The following is a 13,100-nucleotide window of genomic DNA, read 5'->3' as shown; positions in this document are numbered from 1 at the left end:
TTCACGATTTTTAAAAAATCACTTTTATACTATTTTACTAACTCACTTTTTGTTTGACACTGATTTCTCAACCAATTAATGGAAGTTGATGGAAAAAAGCAGGCACAGTTAGGAGATATCTATGAGTGTTTACAGAACCAAATCACTGGATTTCACTGTGGTTCCATTCAGGGACCGGATTTCTTCAGCCCCTGTATTGTAAGAAAAGCAGCTACAAACGTAAAGCTGAGATAATGTGGATTCAGGAAGAAATCAACAGATCAATATGGATTTGGTGCAGAACTCAAGGGGACTGTTGGGTATTGGTGGAGGTGTGAGCTCCACTGTGCTATTTTACTTCTACACTTTGGAGACACAAACAATTGACAGGACTGTGTAACAATAAAAAACAAAAGATTATATGTTTCATTCAGACACTTTTATTCACATTAAATTACTTGTTTAGAACATTTCATTATTTACAATTCTTTTTTTCTTTCCTGTACATGCTAATTAATCTGAAGCATTAAAGAAACAGTGATTTGATGTTAAAAAGATAATACTGCTTTTGGCTGCGAGTGTCTTCAGTTAAATTAAGTTAGAACAAAATGGCAAATATCACAGTGCATTCATTAAGCAGCAGTTAGTGGGAAGACTTACATACAGTGTTAGTTACATTGTTTGGTTCCACACAGGATCTAGAGTCAGGCATGCTGAGACCACAGGAAGCGATCGCAGCGCTCCAGCATCGTCTGGATCATCGCCCTGAAATGAAAATCACAAGAAACTGAGCTGTACGATCAGCAAGACAAAGTTTATTCAGTAATTACAGTCGTCTCAGAGACTCTTGAGTTGTTAATGTTGATGTGATTCTTTCTTCTTTCACATTGCGAGGCCTTTTTCAACATTTTCTTGGATCTTGAAAAAAATAAATCAGGTTAAGGGGACTGATATTTATGGGTGTCTGCAATATGGTGCAGACCCAAATAATAAAAAAAACAGATCTAGTGAATATAAATGTGGTTTCATAGGAGACTGTTGGGCCTTGGCGGAGGTGACATGTTAGTTGTTTTACTCCTGTTAATAAAAAAGAACAGAGTTGATCATCATCAACGTTTTCCTTTAATATTAATGTTCAATTATGTTGTTTTGTATAATAAATTGGGGGAAAGTCCACTTCTGCTGCTTCTTGACCCTCTCCTGACACATCTGTTTCATTGAAGTCATCTGTTTTGATGCCATTTGTATTAAGGGTATCATTTCTAGGCTTGGAAAGATACAAATCTATGTCAGAAAATCCCAAGAATAATCACTAATGCCTAATGAAGGTTTACGCATTTATGTTTGGTTTATTTAAATTTTGTTGTCGTCTGCTTTTTAAATAAATGCCTGAAAGAAACTATTATAGATCGGCAACCTGTTCTTTCATGCGCCCTGACCCACCTCTGCCTCTTCTCGGTGACCCTCAGCAGCTCACAGACCAGTTTGGATTGAGGGGACAGGACCAGCTGCACGCCACATTCTTCCAGGACAGTCAGAGCTCGGTCAGGTCCGGCTTTCCGAGCCAGCATCAGGGTCAGGTTCTCCAGGCTGGTCTTTCCTCCGCAGTCTGCCGAGCCGTTGGACCAACTGTTCCCGTTCACACCTGTGACCTGCTCTGACTCTTCCGCGCTTCTGCACTGCTGAGACAACCGGATCAAGAGCTTCCACTCGTCCAATGTCTGCGGCTCAACGCCTGGAAAATAACAGGAGCCAGTACAGAGATTAGTCTACTGAAATGTTTTGTTTCCCTAGTTTTAGTCCAAACTTCCCCCTGCACTTAGAGAGGGTTTCAACCATGAGTGTTAAATGATGGCTCTTAACAGGCATCGATTTTTCCTCTCGGCCGATTAGAGATTAAAAATCTCCTTTAAGGCTGAAGGCGTGAAAGGTTTTTGAAAAGCAGTTTTACCCTCAGGTTCCTCCAGCAGGCTGATGTCATCCAGCTGACAGATTGTGGAGAAGGCTTCTGCGCGACGCTGCAGCTCACAGCAGAGGTAGAGGTAGCCCGTCCAGTACCTGCACATGGGAATATTATACAAAATGTTGAATATAACACTGTCATCTCACTAAGAAAGATGACTAGTTATCTATATGCTGAGTAACTCCGAAGTACCCGTGACTGCGGCATGTCTCTGCCATCTTCTGCTTTGAGGACAGGTCTGCAGGAAGACGAATCAGCAGAGACAGGAGGCGTCCGTAACCCCAGCTGAAACAATGTGAATGCCACCTGCGACAGAGGTCATGTGATTCACAGTGATGGTTACTCTCTACTTTCACTTCAGTATGTTATTGTGTTGTGAATAAATAGAATCCAGAAGTGAAACATGAAACCCATGAAAGCAGATTAGTTCAGATCCGTTCAGATATATAGATTTTTATAATTGTTTTAATTTGATATCTGGTTTTAGAATTGGGAAGTGAACTTTCCAGGCCATTGAGTAAAATGAGTAAAATATAATTCATTTAATTTTGACAGTTAAAAATGATACTTAAAGAAACAGGGATATTATTTTGCATTTTCACACAATAACAGAACCAGACCTGGGCTGTCCATCAGGAGTTAGGGTATCGCAGCGTTGAATTGCATCATGGGTAAGTGCAAGTTCAAGCCAATCCTGCCTCAGCGATTCTGGTTCAAGAAGGGACTGCAAAAACGACAACCTAAAGAAAGAATTGAAAGTATAAGAGTCAGCAATTGAATTCAATGTCTTTGTTTTTGTTTGACAGAAAATGTGATTCAAAGATCTACCTGTGCTCCTCAGTTCGTGATTGGACCAGATTATCCAGGTAGGCCAGGAAGTGGCTTTGCTGAGCCAATGCCATTACGTCAGCAGGAGTTATTGTAGGGTAGAACTGAGAAAACGATCGTACAGCCGCCTCCCCGTGCTTCTCATATAACCTGGAGAATAAAAGCGTAAACTGACTTCACTTGGTCCATCGCAATTTAAAGACTATGTGTCGATGACAAAAGTGCAGGTACTGACCTGTGCAGGTGAGCGAGGAGAACCGGTGCGCTCCAGGGCTGCAGCTCTCTCAGACTGCGCAGTGATCGCAGTAAATCCCCTCTCTGAATAACCTCCACCACCTTACAAGACATAGTGAGATCTACAGAGGAAGACAAAAAGTTAATTTTCAAAATCACTAAAGATTAACAATACCAAGGCCTGGTGTGTTTATGGATCATAGCTGCAAATGAACATAATTCAAAGTTTTTACTGAGCTCTAAAGCTAAAATTAGCAAAACCTGTATCAGTATAAAGTCAGTATCATGAAAAGAGAGCAAGGTTGTAAGGAGAAGATTCTGACCTAACATGGCCTCAGTGAAGGAGCGCTGCACCTCCGGCCGCTCCTGGTAACATAACAGACACATTCTTCTGATGCGCTCTTGATCCAGCAGAAAGAAGTAACTGCGCAGGAACGCTGTGCATCCCGGTGCTCGCTCTTTCTCCTGATTTCTAAAGCAGCTCAGCTCTGTGTATAATGTGGCCAGCTGAGTGAGATTAACCAGGAGTTCAGGCGGCACAGGTTTGGGGGACACCACTCGCACAGGCTCTGAGAGGTTAGGAACCTCAGACACTTTCTCAGTGGAGTCACACTGGTTCTCCCGCTCTCCGACCTCAGGTGACTCCTCATTATTTTCCTGTGTGCCAGAATCTGGTGCTTCTCCTGAAGAGCAGCACGACTCCTCTGAATTCAGATAATCCCTCTCCCATCTCTCCGGTCCCGCTCCATCCGTGTTTGAACCACTGACAGCAGACGACCCGAGCTCTGCAGGTCCGAGTATTCGCTCCAGCACCGGCAGCCACTCCAGCAGCGTTTCACCCAGGCAGACTGGATCTAGCAGCACCAAGGGATCTTGGATCTGGGAGCTGATGTTTGGAAAATATTTGTAACATTTGAATACCAGAGTGCAGATGGAAAAATGGTAGTGAAATCCTGCAGTGGGAATTTTAACATAATGTTGGGCAGTACTCACATAGTTCGCTCTGTTGCTGATCGAAGTTCCTGCATGTCTGTCTCTGTATTAGGCATTTCATCATAAAGTCTGAGAAGACAAATGAAACTCAAAATATAACTTTTCACTATTCACAACAAATGTAAAGGGAAAGATGTAAAAATGTGCCTTAAAGTCAGAAAGATATATTTTTATAGAGGGCTAATTCCTTTGTTTTTTATGAATATAGCAACAACAGAAACATCAGTTCTCTGTACTCACTCATTTTCCGTTTCTTCTGAGTATAGAGCTGCGGTGGCGGACACATCAGACTGTCCTCCCTCTCTGAACTCAGGTCGCTGCCAGAGTTCAGAGTTCATCTGGAGGGTGTTGATCTTCTCTGTCGTCTTCTTGACAAAACTAGAAACACTGCGGGAAAGAAAATTGAAGTCGAACAGAGCTACGAAACCTGAACCTCTTCATAGTGATGTCAAATGATGAACAATGTGAGTTTAAAAAAAGAAAAGACTTGGGTGTTCAATGGAAAGAGGAAGTGAGCCGTCTGTAGGCACAGCTGAATTTGAATGATAGGATGTTGTAGGAGTTTCAATCCTAACAAGTACAACAACAAATCAAATATCATGCCACATTCTTCTGTTTAAAGCCCTGTAAAGCATGCATGTTTCTCGGGATGTTCACCTGTCTTTGACGGCCTGCAGTGCAATGCGAGGTGGTTTGGGGCGGAATGAAAGGGGGAGATGGAACTGCATGCCTTGGTCAGATCGCTCAGCCTCCGGACGCTCGCCGCTCTGTGGATCTGAATATAGACGGGCGCAAGAGCCAGAGGAAAAACACAGATGGATGGAGCACTGGAGTGGAATGATGACAGGGAGAGTGGGAAATGCAGAAGTGGATGGTGTAAAGTCGCCAGTACACTACTGGCGACTTTATGTAAATCAAATGCTGCACGATGCAAAAAATGCAAAACCAAAATATGATAAATATGACAGAGACAAGAAACTCAGAATTACCAATCGGGCAGAGTGAAGAACATATTCACAGAGAATGTCAGTCATCATAGATCACTCAGCTCTTACAGAAAACTAGATTATTGAATATATGATTTCATGTGTGGTTCATATCAAATGAAAAACACAGATCTATGTTCTGTATGTTTTAGGAGAGCAGGGATTTTTACGTGATCAACTTGTTTTAACGTTAGAGAGCAACATCTGCCTCTCACCTTGATCCACTTGATCGTCTTCCTGGACAAAGCTGAACTCTTTGAGTCTCTCCTCCTCCGACATGGACTGATTGATGAGTGAGCTCGTCTCCTCGTCTGACTGACTTCCTCTGCGGCTAATCACGCGATAGATTCCACAGTCGAGAACGTTGAAGCTCTCCTGGATAGTGATGTATCTCAGATTAGTACATTCACCATTACATGTGTATTCAGATTACTAGAAGCAGCATTCTTCAGTAAAAATAACCCCACAGGAATAAAAATGTATGGGATGGATATGCTTGATCACATGAGCACTCTGCTTGTGTGTCAACCAGACAGGAAATAATCTGTTTGTTGTTGAATTATTGTGCACATCATGCAGCTCTCTGAACCTCATGATGAGTCATGAGTCATGTCAAGTCATGGTGGAGATATTTAACTGCCTAATGTTGACTTACTTTAGACATGTGAGATTAATTCCAGTACTGGAGGCTGCTAATCTCCTCACCTAACAGCCTGTTTAATGTGATTCCATGGAGATGCTTGTCCTTCATTAACAGGATGGTTTCCATAGCAAAAAAGATTCACTGGGTTCAATGTAACTGACGGGGAAGTGTGTTGCTAATTATTTACAGCGATGGTGCTTATGAGACAAACAGCTTATACTGCACATAGGCATAAGTTAAAGTTGAACTCACATGTGAGGAGATGCTGCTTCTGCGGCTGCTGGAGGCGGAGTCCAGAGGCTCCAGCTTCGTGATGACTTCCTCCAGCTGGCCACTGAGCTCCAGGTGAGTGGTGGCATTGAGCTGGGACCTGAGATGTTCAAGGCGGTCGATGGGAATGGATTTCCTGGCCTGAATTAAGAGTTACGACTTTACTTTATGAATCCAGCCAACACAGAAGTTCAACACAAGTAAGGAACACACACAAACATTTACTCTGATTAAAAGAAATGTGGTTAAGATGCTGCTTTCTGCCTTTGCCTAGAAGGTTCCATTCTCAGTCCTGTCTGTTTGTTTGTTAGCATTACTACGTAAAAACTACTGAACGTATTTCCATGAAACTTGGTGGAGGGATGGGACAAGAAATAACCCATGAAATTCGGATGTGAACCCAAGGTGATATTTTCACTGATTTCCAAGGGAGTTGTGAATAGATGTTGATGACAAAAATGTATCTAAATAAAAATCCATATCTTGCCATGCTAGTTTTCAAAATGTTTTAGTTAAAACCTGTGAACGTTTTTTCACGTATGTCTTTTAACATCTGCATAAACCCAGACTTAATGAGGTCTACTATATATTTTGAAACTTTAAATACAAACTACTATGGTCTGTAAAGTCAAGTTAATTGTGCTGTGTCGAGAAAATTATAATGTTAACCATGGAGATAATACCTTGTTACCGATGTTTCAAAATTGTTTGGAACATCGGTGAGACCCGTCAGGTGAACAGCTATGATCTCTTTAGTCTTAGTAAACAGAAAGTCAACAATTCAAAAGAACAGCTTAGCTGAGAGAAGACTGGAATCTAGGTTCCACTGTGCACGGAGACGAGGTCAGGTAGCATGACAGTAGCAGCCATCTCACCTTGCTGGTAGTGATTGCGTGCTGAAACATACAGCAGACGGCAGCAGCAAGCGGCCAGGACTCCCTACGTAGCAGACGCTCGACACAGCGCTCTGCAGACAACAGGGAGAGGTGGGACAGACGCCCACTGCCATGGAGGCAGAAGAGCTCGCTGCGGTAGACTGCCATATCAATCAGGTCTACAGAACCAGAAAACAGGTTTGAATCAGTTTGAAGTAAAAAAAAAAACATAGGAACAGAAAGAAATGAGTATATAGCTCTGCTAGATCATTCGAATAACAATGACGATCACATGATTACAACGGTGCAGCACAAACAATAACATTTTTGAAGAAAAGCATTTAAGTGTGAGTTCATGAGCAAAATGGTTTGACTGTTCAGTCCTTACAGTTAACATTTTAAGAGACAAAGCAGGAAATGTACCTTTGACTTCAGTCCACAGAAGCACTTGTCCATTCTGAGGGGTGAAGATATAAATAGCTGAATCGGTCCAGGTCAGTAGATTTTGATCTCTACACAAGTAGAAGAAGTAACAGGTAGGTTTTAACTGATGTTTGTCTGAGTTGATTTACTGTAGATATGATACAAAAGGGATTGATAAGTCTTAGAAGGGAGGTGATCAAATGTATAAAGGATATGATACTTTACCCCAAATAAAGCAGTTTAGGAAAAGCAATCGACTGGGGGCTCTTCTGCACTGGGCTGTAATGTGGCTCATTTCTGCAGAATACAAGTTGAAGAGGACAAGTAAGAAGTTTGCTATTTTACAGACGACAACATAACAGCAGGAAGAATCAGTACCTGTAAGTGATGAGAGGTAGAGGGGGGCAGGCCAGTGGCTGTTTGAACTGATGGGTGCTCAGAACCTCGCCATGAAAACTGGCCTCCCATATTCGAGAGCCTGGCCGGGCGCAGTAGAGCAGGGGTGGCTGACCAACTAATAGTCCCCTATTCTGGGGGAAAAAGCAAGCTCCATACTCCCCATCACGCTCCTTGTTTCCCACACGCCAGAACTTCTCCCTGACGATAGGTCAAGACGGTAAAACATTACCAGTGAGAAACATCCAAACATAAAGAAAGGAGATTTTCGTCAGTGATCAAAATGTTCCTTTGATTTTCTTTGAGAGCCCAATTCAATCATCTTTTTCTTCAGTCAGTAATTACCCCTATTAATAGAGATATAGTTGCATTATTAATTTAAAGAAAAACTGTTTAAAAAATAAAGATGTTACTCTCATCCGACTAATGTACCTGCTCATCCTGGAGATTCCGTAACTTACATGATCAGAGAATTAGCTTAGTTTTGAATTTAAATTTGTTTTATGTCACTCTCTATAAAGTATCAAAGTCACATTAGAGATGCAAACATATTGTTTCTCACCTCTCTGTGTCGCAGAGGTAGCAGCGGCTGAGAGAAGACACAAGCAGGCGGCCATCTTGGTACCCAAGCTGAACCACTCTGGAGTCGACCGTGGTGACGGTCTGAACAGGGAAGATAACAAATGCTGACCCCTGGACACAGAGAAAAACAATCACATAAGTCTTTGATAGGAAAATCTAAACATTTTAATTATAGAGGACTGGGGCACAGCTAGCAGGAGGGACAATGTTTCATTTGCTGGACCACAGAAATGTGGAAAACAAAAATATAAGCCAAGGTACAATTCCGGTAGGATTTAAATAAAAAAAGACAATTTGAAATAGTCTTCCAGCCAGACTTTACTAGTGTTGCCAGTACACAACCTAGTTGGTTAACCTGCTTTTGACTAGTATTGCAACAGCACATACTTACTACATACCTGTCATTTCATTAAAGGAGGTGTATTTCAGTTTTTGATGAAAATTAACATAAAATATGCAAATGTCCAACACAGTGGTGTCCAAAGGTCTGAGACTACTTTGCTGAATGTGCAAGGTTACTGAGTGAGCAGCTAATCAGTCAGAACTAAATGGTACAGATATTTGACCGTCCAAAGGTTTCTTGTAGTCAAATGTCTTTTCTATTGCCCCTCTCTTCCTCTCAGAGTACTTTTAGTGTCACAACTTCACTTTGATGAACACGCCAAGTAAGAATCAATAATCTCTACTTTTAGGTCCTTAGTCTGCTGCTTGGAGGCCTCTCTGATTGTTGACTGAAAGCACAAAACCCTGAGAAGTTAGATGAGGCAGGGACTTCATTAATATCTGTCATCTGGCTTAAATTAAGGCCTGCTGACTTAATTGTGTTTTGGAACCAAACCAAACCAGAATCCTTTCAAAAATCATATTTGCTCTCCATACATTAGTATTGAGGAAACAAGACAACTTTAACTGTGAATCAGAATCCAATACCTTTCCCAGCTTGGAGGATCCTGCACGCAGAAAGGACACCTTGCCTCCCGAGTCCCCGACAAAAACTCTGAGTGCGCTTGTGTCCCAGCAGAGCGCAGTGATGGCCTGACCTCTGTGCTCCCAGGACACGCTGACTCTCTCTGGTCGACCTCGCCGCTCCAGCTGCAGCTCCCACACCACCACCAGACCCTGACTGGACCAGAGACATTACACAACACACACATTAAGAACCATACGGGCAGCCCGACTAACACAGAGATATGTGTCATATAAGCAAAGAAGAGGAAGATGACAACGAGGGAAATTATTCGACAGGCTCTTACCTTGTCGCAACGGCAATGAAATCTTCATCGTGAGGGCAACACGCCACCTGGGAGATGGATCCCTCCTGAAAAGAGCACACTCTTATAAAACTGACTGCATTCCCTGTAAAGTGCAGCTGTATTAGTTAACAGCAGAACAACAGTCAGCTCTGTATCTGCACAATAGGTACTCAGGTCACATATTACCTTGTGAGAGAGGATGATCCTTTGTTTCCAACCCTCCTTCTGGATCAGGTGCAACCCTCCTGCTGATGTTCCCAATGCCAACCACTTCCTCGACACAGCCAGGCAGGTACACTGTAACACAACAGAGTCACATCTAGTGGCTTCATCTGGACATATGTTGTTCGATAAACATACACTGGACAGTGTTTTATGTTTTAATCATCAATTCCTCCCACTATCCAGAAATAAAGCCCAAATATCCTGGATGGGAACGCAGCCATCTTGCACTTTCAGAGCCTGACTTGGCGCAGCAGTGATGGGGGGATGGCGTTGTGTTATTGGGGTCCCGTTGATAGATGCAATCTCCCCATTTCTATAGCATCAATTGACTTATTAAAACCAAACTTACTCGAAAAATGTACACTTGAACAAACATCAGAGTGATAATAACTACCTAAAATGACAGAGACCCATCTTTGGGAAAAATGTATTTGATGTGTACTTTTTACTTTGGTCCATGTCCAATCAACTAACATGGAGGAGGCAGGGTTTGGGACCTATACTGCAGCCAGCAACTAGGGGGCGATCGAGACGTTTTGGCTTCACTTTTGGGAGCTGTGATGTCATTCAAATCTTTACTTACAGTCTATGGTTTGTATTGACTCGACTTATCTCTGCCTTTACACTGTGAATTGTTGGGTTTCTCTATTATTTTATGATTTGGCACTTAAAATTGAACTGAATTGAATACCTTTTATTTTAAGTCATTCATTTTTTGCCATGGATTTTGTGAAGCACTTTGTAACCTTGTTTAGATAAGTGCTATGCAAATAAAGTTATTATCATTATTATTTACAGCCTGATTGTAGCTTGTTGTTGGATTTTAATCTCTGTTTGCCATGGTACTTGTCCAATAATCTAACTATGGTCAATAAGGTAATTTCTCACTCTCCAATACAATAATGACACTAAATAAGAAGCTACAATAAATTATCCCTGTGTGATTTTATTAAAAGACTGATTCAGAGGCATGATGGTGAAACCTACCTTGAGCCTGCCCGAGTCTAAACGTAGCGCAGACAGAAGTGGATCGAGACAGTCAAACTCTGCCAGCACATGACCGTAGTTCTCTGGTACGACTGGTATCAGAGACATCTTCACTGGTGATCCTCCACAACTGAGAGAGAATGAGACGGTCAGGAGAGAATAAAGAAAGGTGTGTGACTTCAAGAGTGACTAGCCTGCATACCACAGCTCTCAGCCATGTGGCATCACATGACTTTCAGTAAACTGACCAGTCATGACTCCACTTACACTGTTTACAGCCTCCTCAACACACTTTAATTCATTTATAACTTGTGGGTGTTAAAGTAAACCTCACTTACAGGATCGGTTTTCATTTAGCAAAGTTTACTGATGTTTCTAGTTATTATCAACATGAGGAACATTGTCGCTAAATTAATTCTTTAATTCACAAGATTCTGATTTAGACCAAAGATTATTATATCAGATCAACCATATACTAGTTAGGAATGCCCGAAAAACTACTAAAACAAAATGTGGGTAGATAATTGTTTCTCAGCAATAATGTAGTTGACACAAGAACCTCAGAAGCAGGTGAGAAGAAACAGTCAAGTCTGACCTCTGACCTTCTATTTGTTATCACTCTGCTGTGACAACAATACACTTCAGATTACTTTACATGTACAAAGTGGAGGTCTTTAATGTGGAAAATGTATCTTCGTTACACAACTCCATGGAGTATTTTAACTTGTGTTTACAACTAACAATGACTTTTATCAGCGATTAAATTAAATTATACTTATATTTATATTTAAATATCAATTCTAAATAATATTTCTTTGTTGTAAGGGTTTGATGATGACATTTTAGGAATATTTACTGATTTAAAAGAATATATATATATATATATATATATATATTTTGATTAAAACCAATGCTTAACTCCCTGGTATCGATATTGGCCCCAAAAATCCAGTGGTTGGGCTCTTTTGTTTTGCTGTTATTTGTCAGAAAATGGGAGAAAAGAGTGAAAAATGCCAATAATAAATTCCCACTGATCAAGGTGATAATATACTCAGATGTCCTTTGTCTGGCCAACGATCCCAAATGCTCAGAATGCAAACTTTACTTCAACATTACAAGTGTGTGACAAAGAAAAGCATTGAATCCCCATATTTGTGGAGCTAGACACAGCAAACAGGCATCAACCCTCCATATACAGCTGCCATTTTACATAAAACATAAAACAAAATCATCTTGTGCAATCAGTTTGTAGATCGACTAATCGTTGCAGCGATACTGTGTAAATAACATGTTGTTGTTGCTGTCGGTGGAGGTTGAGGTGACTTAAACAACGTGTATCGTCTTGTTTTAAAAACTGATAATAAATAAGTAAATCAAGTAAGCTCGTTGTCTGAATGTAAAATGTTGATTTGTTCAGTAACTGGAGCAGAAAGGTCTCATCTGACGTGTGAGGTGATAACGTGAGTGGTGGAATGAGCTGGAAATACCCCAGTATCCCAGATGTTGAGCCTGCACGAGCGCAGCAGTGGAGCTGAATGACCGTGATGACACCAGGGCACCGGTACCAGACATGGCAAATAACCATAGCTGTACAGAAATCAGTCGTCCTCACGGAGCTCCATGTCCACCGTTTACACCGTTAGTTAGCTGGACAGCTCATTTACACTTCGGCCGAGCTAGCATTACAGTGACTGCTCCTGTCGTGGCGGTGTGACCCGGTAAACACACCCCACCGCCGTGCGCAGCAGCAGCAGCAGCACCGCGGGGCTGCGGCAGCGGGATGGACCGACTCCCTGCATCACGAGACCAGTCTGCTGACACTGATGCTAACGTTTCTGTCAAAACTGCCGCGCACAGCCAAGGCTTGAAGAAAACTTATCAATTAGCTCAACACTGCTGAAGTACACGTGTGTGAAGGTAAATACATGTGTAACACTCCGGTTAAACGCCTTCTCGCTCCGGTGTCGTGATATTAGCGGTGACACTTTAGCAACAAGCATGCTAGCTCCGACAGATATGATCTCACCTGGTGGTGCTCGTGACACTCCGGCCTGTTTATCTCATATAAACCAGCAGCACATCGCCGTGTCACAACCCGTGCTAAGGTTAGTTTGGGTGGTGTTGTTGGGGGGAGTCAGCGGTGGGTGTGACGGCTCTGTGGCGGCAGAGAGTCGAGCTGTCACGGCTCCTCTCTCCGCTGCTGTGGGGACACCTCTTCACTTCCTGGAGGCGAAAGCACACGAACTCTGCCCCTTCACACTTATTTTACCATCGTACCCATTCGATCACTTGTTAGACTCGATCTAAAGTTTATATATAGTGTTTAAATCTAATCTTAGAGTGACAAAGAAAAAATTCAAACAATTTATTGCATATTTTAAAGATCATTATAAACTTAGTGATTCTGTGTGGTGAATACATTTCCCATCCATAAATGCAAAATGGCAAACAATACTTTTCACA

The 13,100-nt window shown here is 42.0% G+C and overlaps 1 protein-coding gene across 1 annotated transcript; it reads right to left on the bottom strand.

The window, feature by feature from the left end:
- Positions 1-403: 403 nt before the first annotated feature.
- hps5 (HPS5 biogenesis of lysosomal organelles complex 2 subunit 2) lies at positions 404-12,879 on the bottom strand. Its single transcript, XM_035156581.2, has 23 exons — positions 12,664-12,879; positions 10,638-10,767; positions 9,612-9,722; positions 9,426-9,490; positions 9,103-9,295; positions 8,153-8,283; positions 7,573-7,791; positions 7,420-7,491; positions 7,195-7,283; positions 6,772-6,950; positions 5,879-6,037; positions 5,199-5,358; positions 4,655-4,772; positions 4,238-4,384; positions 3,998-4,066; positions 3,328-3,890; positions 3,006-3,126; positions 2,771-2,920; positions 2,563-2,682; positions 2,135-2,248; positions 1,931-2,037; positions 1,423-1,714; positions 404-744 (listed from the first exon to the last, which is right to left on the bottom strand). The coding sequence occupies exons 2-23, from the start codon at positions 10,743-10,745 to the stop codon at positions 684-686; spliced, it is 3,348 nt and encodes a 1,115-aa protein (XP_035012472.1). The 5' UTR covers positions 10,746-10,767; positions 12,664-12,879; the 3' UTR covers positions 404-683.
- Positions 12,880-13,100: the final 221 nt, after the last annotated feature.

Source organism: Hippoglossus stenolepis, chromosome 5, assembly GCF_022539355.2.
Source record: "Hippoglossus stenolepis isolate QCI-W04-F060 chromosome 5, HSTE1.2, whole genome shotgun sequence".
In the NCBI taxonomy this organism is placed as follows: Eukaryota; Metazoa; Chordata; class Actinopteri; order Pleuronectiformes; family Pleuronectidae; genus Hippoglossus; species Hippoglossus stenolepis.
Note: the sequence above shows the minus strand (reverse complement) of the source record. Positions and strands in the feature narration are given on the sequence as shown.